This window comes from Hippoglossus stenolepis, chromosome 14, assembly GCF_022539355.2.
Source record: "Hippoglossus stenolepis isolate QCI-W04-F060 chromosome 14, HSTE1.2, whole genome shotgun sequence".
Classification (NCBI taxonomy): domain Eukaryota; kingdom Metazoa; phylum Chordata; class Actinopteri; order Pleuronectiformes; family Pleuronectidae; genus Hippoglossus; species Hippoglossus stenolepis.
This window is the reverse complement of record NC_061496.1, coordinates 21,918,452-21,933,933: the sequence shown is the minus strand read 5'-3', so window position 1 is coordinate 21,933,933 and position 15,482 is coordinate 21,918,452. Positions and strand designations below refer to the sequence as shown.

Genomic DNA, 15,482 nt, shown 5'->3' with positions numbered 1-15,482 from the left:
TCATGGTAAAATTTTGATTTAATTTAGGATAAAGCTACTGAAGTTGTCTAATTTCCAGACAAAAAAGGAGACAGCAGTTTGTTTGTTTATCAGAAACTATAGCTAATGTTGCTAATGTGTCACTAGGAATAAAAAAAGTGTCACTAGAAAAGATAAAACTTTTTTTTTAAATCATTGCCTTAAAAATAATTTTGGATCAAATTTAAATATATGTCCTTCAAGTCAGGGCCCAAAGTCTACCCAATTAAGTGAAATTAATTATTTTTGTTTTCTCTCTTCTGTACTGTTTGTTTTTCCTTATATGTAATAAATGTTATTAATGATTTTAATAAATTTGGTTAAAAGAAATTTTAACCAAATTTAACCCTGTGGTCCACCAGGAGCTCAGACAATGTGCTCTGTGCTGTACCTGTGAAGCTCGCACTATATGAGTAAAACCATAGACATTTATGTTTTTATGTAATACTTTGTGTTTTGACCACAAACTGGTTTATATGCAAACTTTGCAGATATGTGCTTGACACAGAATAATAGGCTAAAACATAACAGTTGAATAAAAATACATGTACAATTACTTTGAAAAAATGAAACAGTAAATGTATACATTGTATCCTACATCATTATACATTATATAAAATAACATAGGTATAAAGAAAAGAAAACAGTTCCTTCTTGTTTATTAAAAAGTTTACTGTAAATTTGGACAGTGTTGTTGCTGTTTTAGTGTCTAAAAGCTTTTGAGTCTTGATATCTTCTTTAAATTAATATAGAAACACAGGAAATGACGTAAAAAAGAAGTAAGCCAATACTCTATCTCCCTCAGTTAAGACTGTCAGGCAACCTCCCCCTCCCAAACTGCGACGAATGCTTCCTCCAGTTGGATTTGCGAACCAAACACAAACTCACAACCAGAACTAAAAGCATGAACACAATCACATCCACACACCCAAGCACCAGCAGCTTGGCCAGTGTAGGTTTAAAGCGCAGCCTGACAACAAGAGCTGCCTACAAGTCATGAACCAGGGCTAAATATCTCTGTAAGCTCACATGGGCTGGAACATAACATGCTATATATTAGCATCATGCAGCTAACACGTAGCTTTAAGTGTGTGTGCGGTGTGAAGTGGAAAAATACTTAATAGTGCGTCTAAAACCTCCTGCGACAGGAGGGGGCAGTGTGAGCTCTCCACGCTACTGCCAGCATGCAAATCGAAGAAGAAGAAGGAAACGTCAACAGAAGGGTGACCTGCCATGATCAGTGTATTTAGCTCAGAGGTGAGAGTGAGATTGAACTGCTGATGGCAGCACTGAGCAGGATCTGTTCAGGGTTCGGACCCTGCACACTGCGCTGTCAGAGAGCAGCAGCAGCAGCAGCAGCCTGCTCTCTGCTCCCCACACCTCAACATGCACACACCGGCAACACCTGCAGACTACGGTGGCCGAGAGCTGCGCCCACCCTGCAGGCCAGAGCTGTCTCACTCTGTGCCCGCAGGTTGAAGAGAGAGGATGGACAGCACACAGGCTTCACGGAGGAGGAGGAGGACGATGGAGATTTCATCGAGGACAGTGAGGTGGAGGAGCTGTTCCAGCAGCAGGGCCCTGAAGGCACCACAGGGGGACAACACAGGGTCTTCATCGTTCAGCCTGATGTGAAGTGGGGCAGCAGGAAGCAGCATCTGACCACAGGTAACAAGTGTGTATAGATGTGTGAGAGTGGATGAACCCTCTTTTTCACTGCAATGTGAAGTTCTGAACCTCTAAGGAGCTGTAAATACTCAACTTTTTACATTTTTACAACACTACAAAGCATTTTGTACCATTTACAGAGTATTAAAATATATATATATATATATACTGAAACTACTTCTAGTACAACACAGTCATCTCAGCATGCACTAGAGTCATGCCAACCTGCAGAACAGTATCACCTCCACATGCTCCAGATGACACTGTGGTTGGTGTTCCACGTTCCGGGCTACAACCTCGTCCATTTGCATGCTCTGGCACTTGCACTGGTGAAGTGGATGAACAGGGATATAACGTTGTAATATTAATAGTATATAATGTATTTAGTCCATATATTTAAGTTGACTATTCATCTCTGTGATCGGCTTTTCCTCTGCAGCCGAGCTGATGATGGCCGAGGCCGTGGGGCTCGTCAACACTTTAGACAGCTGGAGAGTGGTGGACAAGCTCATCCTCTCCACCAAGACACCAGAGAAGAAGAGGATCTTTGGCAAAGGCAACTTCCAGTCCCTCACAGGTATCATCCACTCAGTGTCCAGCTGTGGATCTATGCACTGATCCAACTACTGTGACTTCATCGAACTCTTCTGTGCTTTCACCCCCTTCAGAGAAAATCCGACAAACCGCAGGAATCACCGCTGTGTTTGTGAATGTTGAGCGTCTGTCTCCGTTGTCTGAGGTGAGCATGTTTGGAAATCCTCCTGGCTGCAGACACAAAGGTTTTGTGTACTCATGCTGGTTTTCTCCTCCACACAGAGGGAGTTTGAGGAAGCGTGGGGAGTTAAAGTCTTCGACAGATACTCAGTGGTCCTTCACATCTTCCGCTGCAACGCCAGAACCAAAGAGGCCAAGTTACAGATCTCTCTGGCCGAGATTCCATTGTTACGGTAACCTTTTTCTCGTTTATACAAAATTGAATTCAATACTAGATAAAACATTTCTTGAAGAAAATGTGGTGTGAATGCTGAGTTGGTGCATCAGTCTGAAAATGCACAATGTGATGATGCCACACTGCCAACATCGAAGGCATGTGATGATGTCATTAGCTCCGTGTGTGATGTCACCACTCTAGGAGCCTCCCATGAACAATCATTATAAGATCCAAAAATGCAGGGAGGTCAGGGAGACCAGGCTGATGAGCCTCACAGAAAGTAAACAAGTTAACAGTTGTATTGTCATCACCAAATTTGAGGAAGATTATGATGTCACAGTGGCCACGAACCATTATTATTCATCTGGAGCTTCTCTATTGGACAAATATATTCCAATCACATCTAACAAGACCATTGTTGTGTCTTCTCTGTCTCTTCAGAGATTCAGAGAGTGTCCTCTCACAGAGATATCATGTTCCTTCCTCCACTTGTTATCTGTCTGGCTTTCTAACCCAACACACACTGCAATAAAGAAAAGGGGACTCAGGGTTATAATAGTATTATCTGGAGGATTTGGTTAATCTTCCTCTGACTTTACTCTATGTACTGTCATCCTGGGTTACGGAGACCCAAAATAAGACAACGCATAATAAGTGAAATACTAAATAACAAAATAAGAACCAAACCATAAACAAAATTTCCACAATAGTCCGAAACCAGCAGAAATGTTTGATGGTTGAAATCAGTTGAAGTTGTTTACAACTTTGTGACCGAAACTTATATAAAAAAATGCATTTCCTGAATCATGTGAAAATGTGTGATTGTAGAATAATAAAGAAAAAGGAAAACTATAGTGCAACTGCTGTGTCAGCATTAAAACTAATTACTTTATTTAGCTTCAGGAACTTAATTTGTACAATTTAGACAAATAATGAAAATACAAAACTTGAGAACAGTCAACACAATCCAGCCTCAGCATATTGAAGGGAGGACGTGGGGATGGATGTTCAGTAGATGGATGGAGGTAAATAGAAAAACTAGTTGTGGCCCTTTTATACGTTACAGTATATCTGTGTGTGGAGGGGGTGTGGTTGTAGCAGAAGGTGTCGAGGGTGTGTGTTGTGTCCTCAGATGTCGTCTTTACTGTTCGAACACTCTTTATATCACTGGCAGATCTCGTTTGAAGAATGAAATGGGAAACATGGATCAGCAAGGTGGAGGATCAAGATACATCGGCGGTTCAGGTACTGTGCCATCGCCGCACCTGAGTGTCTGCCTGCATGAACAGTAGTTGAGCTGCCTGGGTAGAACAACACTCAGCTTGGTATTTGGTCCTTACAGGTGAGACACTGTTTGAGGTCCAGCAGCGGCTGCTGAAGGAGCGCGAGTTAAAGATTCGCTCAGCGCTGGAAAAACTGCGCAGGAAGAGGCACCTGCTGCGTTCTCAGCGCAAACGTAACGAGTTCCCCATCGTCTCTGTGTTGGGATACACAAACTGTGGTGAGACTGGAAACACACACACACTCACACACACTCACACATATACACACACACACACACACACCAGGTCAAGCTAGACAATGTACCATTGCTGTAGATATTTCTCTCCTGTTGTCTGCTCAGGGAAAACCACTCTGATCAAAGCTCTGACTGGGGACAACGCTCTCCAGCCCAGAAACCAACTCTTCGCCACCCTGGATGTCACCGTCCATGCCGGCCAGCTCCCCAGCCGCATGACAGTTCTGTACGTGGACACCATCGGCTTCCTGTCCCAGCTGCCCCACCAGCTCATCGACTCCTTCTCTGCCACCCTGGACGATATCAAACACTCTGTATGTGCCTGAGGCTCACATCGATGTGTGATGAGATTCTTTTGTTCACAGAACATTTAAAGTAAAAAATAACCTCTCATAGTCGAATGTGTAAACTCTATCCTTGTTTCGCTCACACTTCCAGGATCTATTGATTCACGTCAGAGACATAAGTCATCCGGAGGCGGTGAATCAGAAGGTGAACGTACTGAATGTCCTCAAGAACCTCAAGGTCCCAGACAGGCTGACGAGCTCCATGATAGAAGTCCACAATAAAACTGACCTCGTACACAAGTAATAGCAAAAAATCCTGTTGCACCTACAAGTTTTTCAACATTTATTTTGAAGACTTTCACAATAAGATCAAGGATGTAAGTGATATGATGGGTTACATTTGTCAAAAGGAAGAAAAACTCATCTCTTTTATAATCTTATCATTCCTAGCTATCAGTGTGCAGAGCCTGACGCACTGCCCATATCTGCCCTGCAAGGGCGAGGCCTAGACGAGCTGAAGGAGGTAGTGGAAGAAGAGATCGTAAACTCGACTGGGAAACACATTTTGGATCTGAAAGTCAACCTCAGCACTTCTCAATTAAGGTGTGAGCTGGTTTTCTTACTTTTTAATGTTTAAAATAACAAATCATCCGTAAGTAAATGTGCATCTTCATCCACAGCTGGCTTTACAAAGAGGCAGTCGTTCAGGACGTGCAGGTGAACGCGGACGACGGCTCGGCTGTCGTCCAGGTTCTCATCAGCACCGCAGCTTACGGACGCTACAAGAAACTGTTCACGGGCAGATAGCAAAGTACGGGACAGAAGTACGGTTCCATGTGGGTCAAAAAGAAACTACACCACAAATGTCTTTTTTTTTTAAAAGAATGTATTGTACAGCGTATTAAAATAAATGAAAATAATACATTTTGTAAAAGAATGATGTGCATTCTTGTAAACACATACATATAAATTGCACGTTACAGAATGAGTTGGGATTTTAAAAAACACCTTCAATTAATGAAGAAATTCAGAAACTGCATAAAATATATATTCCTTCCAGTTCAAATTCTAAATGTGGACAAAAGTGCATATACATTGAGAGAGATATAGAGAAGGAAAAATAGGGTTGTGAGCTGTAGTGGAATCAAATCACATCTTATATTGTTTTCTTTATCGAACTAGAATTCTTCCGTACAAGTTTTTGGTTGAGTGCAATGACCAGAGAGCAGAGTGGAAGTGTCCCCACAAAGTCTCCTGCGATGATGTTCAGGCTCTTGGACTGCGAGCCAGGGACCTGCTCCTCCAGCCATTTCTTCAAACACTCCCAGTTACTGAAAGTCAGCACACGCAGCGATTCCTTTGGATGTGTGAGGATGTAACCCTTATCAGCCGTCAGGTTCAGGCCAGAGACAAAGAAGCCGTCTGAGGAAAAAGGGTATTTGTGAAAAAACACATCCAGAATAGCCACTGAAAAGGCTAAAAATGTCTCACACGGTATACTTTGAAAGTAAAGCTGATTTCAGACATGCACTGAACTCCGAAAAATCTCCAGAAATTCTCTGGCAGGTCTGTATGTGAGAAGGCATATGTCTTAGTGACTTTCTCCGAGTTTCTCCTGCCAGCCCCCTAGTGAATAAGCTTCAGAATGTCCAAAAGAGCCCATGTGAGAACACAGCAGGAGATCCTCTGCAGGATTTTACCGCATGTGTGTATTGATGACATTTCTAACACACAACAGACTAAAAAAAAAAGCAAAAAGTAACAAATATCTCAGGAGGAAAAAGCTGAGCATTACACATAGAAAACACAGAGGAAGATGTTAAGAGAGCTTTTGGTGATAAGGGCCGACGCAGTGTTGATGTGCTGTAAACAAAAACACCTGATCTCCGCAGCAGCATTAATGTGTTACGTCCTGCCTCTGCCTGCTGCACCACCCCTCGCTTCAACAATCTGATGTTGTTGTGAATGCAAATGAGCACAGAATCTCCTGCGGCATTGTTCATATGTGAAAGACAAACTCTGGAGAAAGTCCAGACTCAATCGTGCGGACATCCTCCGGAGTTCTTGTCTGAAAACAGCTTAAGTTAAACTCACCTGGACGCCCCCTATCTTTGTTCCTGTCCAGGTAACTGATCAGTCCTTGTGCCGTGCGCTGGTTGGCCCAGTAGTAGGGGATGTCAGGCCAGAGCTCCTGATGTCTCAACGCACTCTGGGAGTCATAGGTCAGGATGACCTGGTAACCAGATGCCCACAGGCTCCGCAGGGTAAGGACAGATTCCTGTGGGACGCAGGTTTGATGTGTTAGGGCACAGTGTAGTTTTAAAACCGTACAACAACTGTGCAAGGAGAAAGAAAACGAACCGTCCGGGGACAGAGTTTTGAGCCAAACAGCCTCTTCAGGGAAAAAATGAACAATTCATGACATCTGTCGTCCATTCCCTCAAAATGGCTGCAATCGAGGATAACAACCTCTTTAGGATGAGACTTCAGCCAAATGGCAACAGACAGCAGTGTTTCCTGTAAAGGAAGGACATGTACTGTAAATATTCAATAAAATCCCTAAACTAAAACATTTCTATTATTTTCTTTACTAAACTTACCAAAACTGTTAGATGAGTGTAAATGACGTGAGTGAAATACAGGTCGCTGGATGAGTCATTTTGTTTGTGTGCAATGCGGAGATCAAAGAAACGAATCCCCATCGAAAGCTGCTCCTCGATGCTTTTATCCTGAAAAGAAGAGTAACTCAGTTCACTGAGCACTGCAGAGAATAAGATATGTGGATTTAAAGTAATTGACCTCAATTGTATTAAATACCACAGACAAATGTTGCTTCTAGTACATGTGAGTTCCCCTTGGGGAAGTCATTTAACCCACATTCACAAATCACAGTGGGTTAGGGTGAAATGAAACAGTTCTCCAATCATTATCACTTAAAGCTGCTAAAATCTAAAATGATTACACTGACATGGAATGAAATGAAATTTGGATCAAATGACTGTGTGTCATATGAATGTGATAACTTTCAGTAATAAACTGACAGAAAATGATCATCCAACTCTGCAGTTCCTTAGACTCTAGTCTCAGAATTTTTAGAGACTAGATTGTGATCGTAGAGCAACTCTGATCTGCATGTCTTTGCACTGTTAAAGGAATTTGGAGTTTCCTGAGAAAACCCACGCAAACATGGCGGTAACATGCAAACTTCACACAGGGAGACCCTACCCCACCAGGATTCAAGCCAGGAACCACCCAGCTGAGCAAAATTAAGATTAAAAATTGGACTTTGCTTGACAGAAACACAACAAAATAAATGTTTTCTCCCACGTGGCCACAGAAATCTGTCAATGCCTGTGTGAAGCTCTAGAGATATACTAATAGTTAATCCAGTTAGGTTGTTTTTAGTTTTCTGGCTAACTAACGACTTTATCATCTTTGAAAGATATGAGGAGTGAGTCACCTGGTTGAACTGAGGATAAAAATCTTGAGCTTTACCCGCCCCACATGCTATCATATGTGTTTTCTGTCTGATTAGACTTGTTGTTTAGAGCAATACTGGGGATTACATGAGGTCACCAAACTCTATGTATCTATAGATAGGCCTGTTCAGCTGACAGGGCTCCAGTTTCAGAGCAGCCCTCTTTTCCCTGCAAACATTTAGACTTTTCTAAGTAGCAACAAGAACAAAACGATAATGCAGCCATAAAATCTTAGTCCCATAGTTGTCCTCACACCACTTTGACATTTTACATATTAGACATATTACATGTATGTTACTTATCAGGTTGTCTGAGATATATTATGCTAACACCCAAGACAAAGAAAAAAGGATCAGTATGAAAAGCTTATTATATTAACAAGATATTTTCACCTTATTACAAAATATAAACATATGACATTATAACATAAACATTTCACCTTATAATGTCATAATTCCTATATCCAGATAAATTTGTATTTCGCGAAATCATGAAAATATCATGTTATAAGAAGAGAAACATCTTTTCCCTCTATAAAGATTATACTGATCTGTTTTACTTTTTCTGTCATGGCGGAATTAGGATTCTGCAACAGCTGTACTTTGAGACTCCTAACACCAAACATACCTGTGTGGTCGACCATTTGAAAATGGTAGGTCTGGTTAAGCAGTAGAAAAGTCCATCCAGGACCCTGAAGAAGTCCGACTCAGACCTGACCAGGGGGGAGTTAATGTCCAGGCAGTAACTCATGGCATCGTGGCTCCCTGCATCAACACGTGTGAATCAACACATCCACAAAGATTATTTGGAAATTTTGATTATTAAATTTATTTTTAAGAATTTTATATGTGACTGAGTAAATAATTTAAATGTATACATAATTCACGAACATGAATAATAATAAAACAAATTCTGTTTCATTTTATGAAAAACATTGACTATAAAATCTCCATTGCAGATAAACAAGGTAGGATGAATACAAAGTTTTCTAACTTCACTCTGCTTCAATACTTTATATAGAGCAGACTCACAGGTTTGTTCAATTTTATATATTGTTTGTTTTATTTTGAAAAGCTGTGATCTTGAGTCTGATGATTGTGTCAACTGACGTCACCTCCAGCTACGGCTCAGGGGAATGAAGCACAGGGACACCCAGTGAGGGTGGATGGGGTCATCACAATTGCTTAACAGACTTTTGACATAGCTGACATGCAGTGTATGAAATATTTAACAGCACAATTCAGTTTAAGTTTATGGAGAAAAAAACGTCTTCTTTGCAGATAAACCGGGTCGGATGAACGCAAAGTTTTCTAATGTCACTCTGCACCAAAGACTGTTTATAAACAGCTCTGCACACAAGGTCCAGCACACAAACAATAACAAGTGACAGTGTATTGTAGAACTGTTTGAGGAGGACTCACTACTGAGGACATAAGGAAGGAATAATTCTGAAATAGCTGCAGACACAGGAGAACAGCACATTCCCGACAGACAGGTTTACAACTGGCACTGCACTGAACGATGTGTGTGACTGACTCATGTTGTAGTGAATGTGCATGTATATAATGCACCTTATGTCTCTAGAGTACAGGAAGTCTAAAGCTCAACTACAGAAAATCACCTAAATGAATACAGATAAAATAATCATTACACAATACAAGAATAGAAGTGTAACAAGCACACGCTCGTGTTTAAATGCGCGTAGGAGTCATTATGAGAGAGTCACATGTACCAGGTATGGCCAGGTCTGTGAGCGGGATGTCCCACAGCTGCTCTGGTAAAGCTGACATCCAGTCCTGGCAGCTGCTGAGGTCCATGTCCCACAGTCTGTCCCAGTCCTGCAGCAGAGACTCACTAAAACCAGGTCTGGGTCTGCGTTAGATGGATCTAAGAAACCTGCTGAGACCAGACATCCTGTGATCTCTGGTCCTTCCCTTCAACCATCGACCACACGCTGCAGGAGGAGGAGGGAGGAGACATTCAGGAGGAGGAGGGAGGAGACATTCAGACGTTTCCTGATTCTTTAGCTTTAAAAAAAAGACAACTTTATTAGCAGTAGGGTGTACAAACAAGGCAGATGTGCGCTCTGTCTCAGGGGCGTTTCAAAGGACTTTGGGGGCGATGGGCAAAACATCGGCATAAACACATCAAACCCCCCCGCGATAAAAAGAAGAAGAAAAAACACATGATAGACATTGACAAGATTATGTTTGTTTTTTTTGCAGTAATGTACTGGCATGGGGCCTCATTAGGAGGTTCAATTAATTTCAATAAAATTGTATTTGAATAGCGTCAAATCACAACATACATTATGTCGAAAGCCCTTTACACAGTAAAGTGTAGACTTTACTAAGAACCCTTACAAGAAACCCAACAGTTTAGACAATGTGCAAATACTGTGTGACGAATGTGGAGAGAAAAAAACATCTTTGTCGGCGTCTTCTACGTGTATGGCAGCGCTTTTTCCTCCTGATATATTTGTTATTGTTTTGTTTTTTTAGTTTTGCATCTGTCGCGTGTTAGAAATGTCATGAACACACCCACTCGCTCATGGTGCATCCTGCAGAGGATCTCCTGCTGTATCCTCACATGGGCTCATTATCATCATTATCATGAGCCAAATTTTGTAACTAAGGGGCTGGCAGGAGAAACTCCACAGGAAGACTGGAGCCATTTCACCCAAAATAAGAAGCAGCCAACCAGATGTAGAAAAACGATGAAAAAGGAAGCAGAATACAGCAAAGTTTTTGATTTAATAAATACAGTATAAATTAAAAAAAATTATTCTGGACATTCATAATTATATCTGAGTTCTTTAACTATTCAAGTATAACTGGATATATCATTAAACACATGCCAGACCATGCTACTGAGATAACTGTAGACATTGGTTACTTGATTCTGTGGGTCAGACCTTGTCGAGTGGATTAAACAGAAATTGTACATTTTAAAGATCAGTTGCATGTTATATAAAAAAATACATGAACACATTATGACTGTTAAGGACTTAGATGTAGAGGTAAAATATTGTGTGGCTGTCTAAATAGGCCATCAGACGTCAGCAGGAGTCAGTTCAATACACTGATCAATTAGCAGATCAATCCTTCCTAACAAAAACAGAGCTGGAAACAAAGTTCAAATAATCTGTTGGTGATTTGGGGAGAAAAGACATTTCATATCTCTATTCATTGAAACATAGTTTAACACCATTTAAAAAGATTGTTGCAACAGTACATGCAAATTCATTTTTACAATCAAATTTTCATCTCTCAACATGATCATCCCCTCATCCTGACACAATTCCTGCAAATGCTCAGTCAACTTTCAATTTTTGGCACAAATATAATAAGGTTTTGGTTTTCATCATCGTAGTTACTTGTATATTTAGTAGTCCATGTCCCCTGTCTGAATGGTGAGTAAATCAAGTGAGATAATCAGCTTAAAAATGCTCAGGTTTATTTGAAAAGCTCATCTCCACAGGCACAGTGGTGCAGTATTACTTTAAATCTAGGCCTAACCTGTTACCTAAAGTCAGTTATAAGTAGAACAGTCAAGGTTTGGTTCATGCAAATAACATTTCCATGCAGTTTCTTGTCTCCTCTACATTCTCTATGGACAAATACAGTACGTGTGCAGTAGGTGGTAAAGTTACGCTGCTTCTCAAACTTCTGCTCACATTTAGAAAAAGTTTCTACATTACAGTCATATGTGCTCTTTGAATACATTGTGCTTACTCTTCTAAAATGCCTGCGGCGATGAGGTGAGATTAGTAGTATCATTATTGCTTTGGTCACCACTGGTCACCTTGCTGAAAACGGTGCATTGCATAAAGAGTGAACTGAATGTAAACAAACAAATGCAGGTCAAAATACCAAACGTCTGTTTCCAAGCAATTTCAAAACTGAAATGTACATTTCACTGCCTCCAATAAGTGCATTTATGTTGAAATTAACTATTCAAGTACTTTTTTTCCCCGTCACGTTTAACAAAACAAGCTTGTGTGTGTTTTTCATGCTGTGCTTCACATTTTCTTTTTTGTAAAATAATGCATACTGGTGAAAAGTCATGAGGACCATTTCAGTAGTTTCTCATTCAGCGTAACAACAGTTGGTACAAAGTGGCTCTCTGTGATAAAGTCCCCAGCGATGATGTTGAGGGAGCCCACTCTGGAGCCGGGCGTCTGCTCTTTGACCCAGCTGAGCAGCGTCGGATACGTGGACATCACCAGGTCCTTCAGGGACTCTGTCGGGTGAGTGCAGATGTATTTCAGGTCCTCGGTCAGATTAATTCCTGTGACAAAGAGACCTCCTGAAACACAAAATAATACACATGATATTATGATTGCTGCAGGTCGATTACAGCATTGACTAAAAACTTGTGCATTTCTGTCCAGCCTGTGTCTGGTGGTCCATCAGCAGCAGATTACCTGGTCTGCCATGTTGCTTCCTGTGCTCAAACTCCTCAATAAGAGCCTCAGCTTTGCATTTATTGGCCCACCAGTAAGGAACATGTGGCCACAGCTCACTGTGACAGCTGGCGATATTGTGCTCATAGGAAACTATCACCTGGTAGCCAACAGCCCACAGCTTTCGAAGAGTTAACGCTTCCTGAAATCAACAGAATCACATTCATTTTTTAAAATCAAACATTAAAGCTGGAATTATTCTATATTTACTTCCTTTCCAAAAATGCAGGGATGAGGATAAAATCAGTCTGATCCCCTGGACTAATACTGAGGTGTTGTGAAAGGCACCATGACGTAATATGTATGATTATTATTTGTTAAACAAAATGAAAGATATTGCCAGTCTTAGTCTTTGTATAAAACCGGAGGAGAGGTTGTACCGTTTTGGGACAGAGTTTGGAGGTGAAAACGTTGCGTATGGTTGTGAGCAGCAGCATGTGGAGCTCCGGGCTCAGGCCGAGGAAGTGGCTGAAGGAGAGAATGACCACCTCTTTGGGATGAGCGTCCAGCCACTCTCTTATCTCCAGGAGAACAGTCTGTCAGGAAAAACACAAGGTGCCGTTTAGTCTGCTTTTAAATCACAATTGTCAGCCTTGGTTAAAAGTTAAATAGTGCACAACCCACATAGCCGAATTATTTTGGACCAAATAAGGCCCACATCCAGCCACAAACCCTGTGGAATGATGGCACTTGGGTGGCCCAATCCTGTTTGCCAGGTCTGGGCCACAACTAAACCATAGCAATACCGCATGTCAACTAAAGGTGCCAAAGGTGGCAAGAATTTGTTTTGTGCTATTTGGGCCATATTCACCATTTACAACTTTAGGGTCAGAGGTGCTGCAGCATTGCCTGAGGTGGCCCACATCTGTATGCTATAATAAAAAGGTCTGTTTGTGGCTACAACACATTCCCTGTTATGGAGGTGCATGTGAAGACCCTACTGCAGTAACTGCACTGCATTCAAAACTTCCAAAAGACGAGACGATAAAATGATGACACCCAATCAAACGAAAGTCTTACAAAGCAGGAGCGAGACAATTATACATCTTACTGCAGTGATGAGTCTCTGCAGACCATGAATGTGTCATGGTTGTGTACACATGTGTGGCTGCACGTTGTAATTGTACCTCCACAGTCAGTGTGGTGTAAACACCGTGGTAGAAATACAGATCGCTGGAGCTGTCATTGGGCCTGTGTGCAATCCTCAGGTCGCAGTATCTGACCCCACAGTCCAGCTGCTGCTTTATAGTGTACTCCTGCAAGACAAGCATCCAGGAATTCATTATAGGAGGCCCAGCTTAAAAAAAGAATAATTTCACCCACAAGTATCTTGTGCATCTTCTTCTGTGATCCATTACCTGGGTTACAGCCCACTTGTAGACAAATGGTCGAATAAGGGGCTTCATGTATTTGTCCAGCTTTTGAAGCATGTCTGGTTGGGTGAGGTCAACTGGGGATCTGTCATTCATATCCAGACAGTAGGTTATTGCATTGTGGCTGCCTAATTGGGGCAAAGATAATACACATAATCACCATTAGACAAATGATTATTCACATATTCCCTCAGGATGCACCAAGATACATTTACCAGTGAGTAGTCGAGGTGGACTGACTTGATCCGGCTCCGTATAAGATTTTACATGAGAGATGAGAGGTGCATAACTTAAATTATATTCCTCCCAGTTGTGTTGTTTTATGTTCTGTTAAGGTTTGTACCAAAAAATGTATGCCTATGGAATAATAATAATAAAAACAGGCACAAAGTAAAACATTTTTAATTGTCTTTTGTGACACGTCTGGCTGCCAATAAACAGCGTGGAATGCTACATGTGTTGGCGGCAGCACATTTCTTAATGATGCATGTGCAAACATGTCAAACCCTTAATTGGTACATGTCCTACTTCTTCATTACATTGTAATGCTGCTTATGTGCTGTCAAACTGGTGAGGCTGGTTTTAATTTGTTTCCTTTAGCGGTCGTGCACGCAGCTCTGCAGGGTCACCTTTCACCCAAACCACTCACACGGCACAGATATTTCCAACAACACCATTCAGTCACCCTGCAGTGAGCAGATCTGTGGCAGCCTACCTGGGATGGCCAGGTGGGACAGGGGGGTGTCCCACAGAGCACAGGGCAGGTGAGACATCCAGCTCTCCATGGGCAGCTCGCTCAGGCTGGACATACCGAGCTCCAGTGTCTGCACAGAGATCAGTGCTCAGGGTTTCCACTTCTGGAGGCTGTTATCATGTTACAGCACATAAGCAGACACACAGGACACTGTGGTGTGTGTGAATGGTTGGGATCAGACAAAGCAGAACCATAGACTGTATATGAGCAGAACATGGTGTGTGACTCAGTAAACATGAGAGAGGTGTAGTCCTGTTTGTCTCACACTTACTGATCAGAGAGCCGCGGCTGTGTCCTCCTCTCTGTCAACCACGCAACTCGATCCCTGTGAAACTACAGCCGGGAGAAGTCGTCCATCCCGCGGCGTTACAACATGTCATGGCTGAGCAACACACATGGCTGAGGATGAGGAGGATGATGATGATGAGATCCAGAGAAGCAGCGTGGCCGCGATCCTTCAGTCCGCCGGTTACCTGCGAATCCCGGAAGAGCGGGGACCATGTGCCCGGCGCATTTCCCTTAACATCGACTGTCGATTATCCAAAACATATCCACGTATGGCGATGCGGTGGTGCCCCAGACGGCGTGTGGGACAGGCAGCCGGGTGCTAGTCGGCCCCCTGAGCTGCAGCAGGATGTGCAGCAGGGAGGGCGGCACCGAGCCTGCTGACGGATCAGCAGATACACAGGCTCCTCTTAAAGAGACCCGGAGCGGATGTTCTCTGACACACACCGAGCAGAGAGACGCTGCTCCACCGTCTCAAACACCCCCCCCCCAGGTCGGACCCCTGCTGAGAGGGTGTGGTCAGAGGTGGTACAGGCTATGACCTCGACTGTTACTGCAGCCATGTGGCTCTGTAGGAGTCATTATCAGGTCATTACAGTTGGTCCAATACTATCAAACTGAACTAATCCTCATCCTCGTCACCCTCAGGCTTTCTTTCACGCTAATTGCCAAATGTTAGCATGCTTAATTAAGACAGGGAACT

At 42.4% G+C, this 15,482-nt stretch overlaps 3 protein-coding genes across 6 annotated transcripts; 1 reads left to right on the top strand and 2 right to left on the bottom strand.

The window, feature by feature from the left end:
- The first annotated feature begins 1,034 nt into the window (after window positions 1–1,034).
- Window positions 1,035–5,352, top strand: gtpbp6 (GTP binding protein 6 (putative)). The gene is made up of 10 exons (XM_035176371.2): window positions 1,035–1,686; window positions 2,126–2,263; window positions 2,355–2,425; window positions 2,503–2,633; window positions 3,792–3,862; window positions 3,960–4,118; window positions 4,242–4,450; window positions 4,575–4,723; window positions 4,874–5,026; window positions 5,104–5,352. The coding sequence occupies exons 1-10, from the start codon at window positions 1,299–1,301 to the stop codon at window positions 5,228–5,230; spliced, it is 1,596 nt and encodes a 531-aa protein (XP_035032262.2). The 5' UTR covers window positions 1,035–1,298; the 3' UTR covers window positions 5,231–5,352.
- On the bottom strand, window positions 4,754–9,888 carry si:dkey-66a8.7 (PI-PLC X domain-containing protein 1). Of its 2 annotated transcripts, none has more exons than XM_035176373.2 (6): window positions 9,635–9,888; window positions 8,530–8,666; window positions 7,024–7,184; window positions 6,785–6,940; window positions 6,518–6,701; window positions 4,754–5,845 (listed from the first exon to the last, which is right to left on the bottom strand). In XM_035176373.2, exons 2-6 carry the CDS (start codon window positions 8,543–8,545, stop codon window positions 5,580–5,582), a joined length of 783 nt encoding a protein of 260 aa, XP_035032264.2. In that variant the 5' UTR covers window positions 8,546–8,666; window positions 9,635–9,888; the 3' UTR covers window positions 4,754–5,579. The 2 variants fall into 2 exon arrangements, with proteins under 2 accessions (XP_035032264.2, XP_035032263.2); XM_035176372.2 differs by having other exon boundaries at window positions 7,024–7,152; window positions 9,635–9,885.
- A 748-nt stretch (window positions 9,889–10,636) lies between these two features.
- On the bottom strand, window positions 10,637–15,208 carry plcxd1 (phosphatidylinositol-specific phospholipase C, X domain containing 1). 3 transcript variants are annotated; one of them, XM_035176375.2, is made up of 7 exons: window positions 14,766–15,208; window positions 14,456–14,644; window positions 13,726–13,868; window positions 13,495–13,623; window positions 12,748–12,903; window positions 12,329–12,509; window positions 10,637–12,210 (listed from the first exon to the last, which is right to left on the bottom strand). In XM_035176375.2, exons 2-7 carry the CDS (start codon window positions 14,547–14,549, stop codon window positions 11,966–11,968), a joined length of 948 nt encoding a protein of 315 aa, XP_035032266.2. In that variant the 5' UTR covers window positions 14,550–14,644; window positions 14,766–15,208; the 3' UTR covers window positions 10,637–11,965. The 3 variants fall into 3 exon arrangements, with proteins under 3 accessions (XP_035032266.2, XP_035032267.2, XP_035032265.2); XM_035176376.2 differs by having other exon boundaries at window positions 14,456–14,604; XM_035176374.2 differs by having other exon boundaries at window positions 14,456–14,564; window positions 14,766–15,207.
- Window positions 15,209–15,482: the final 274 nt, after the last annotated feature.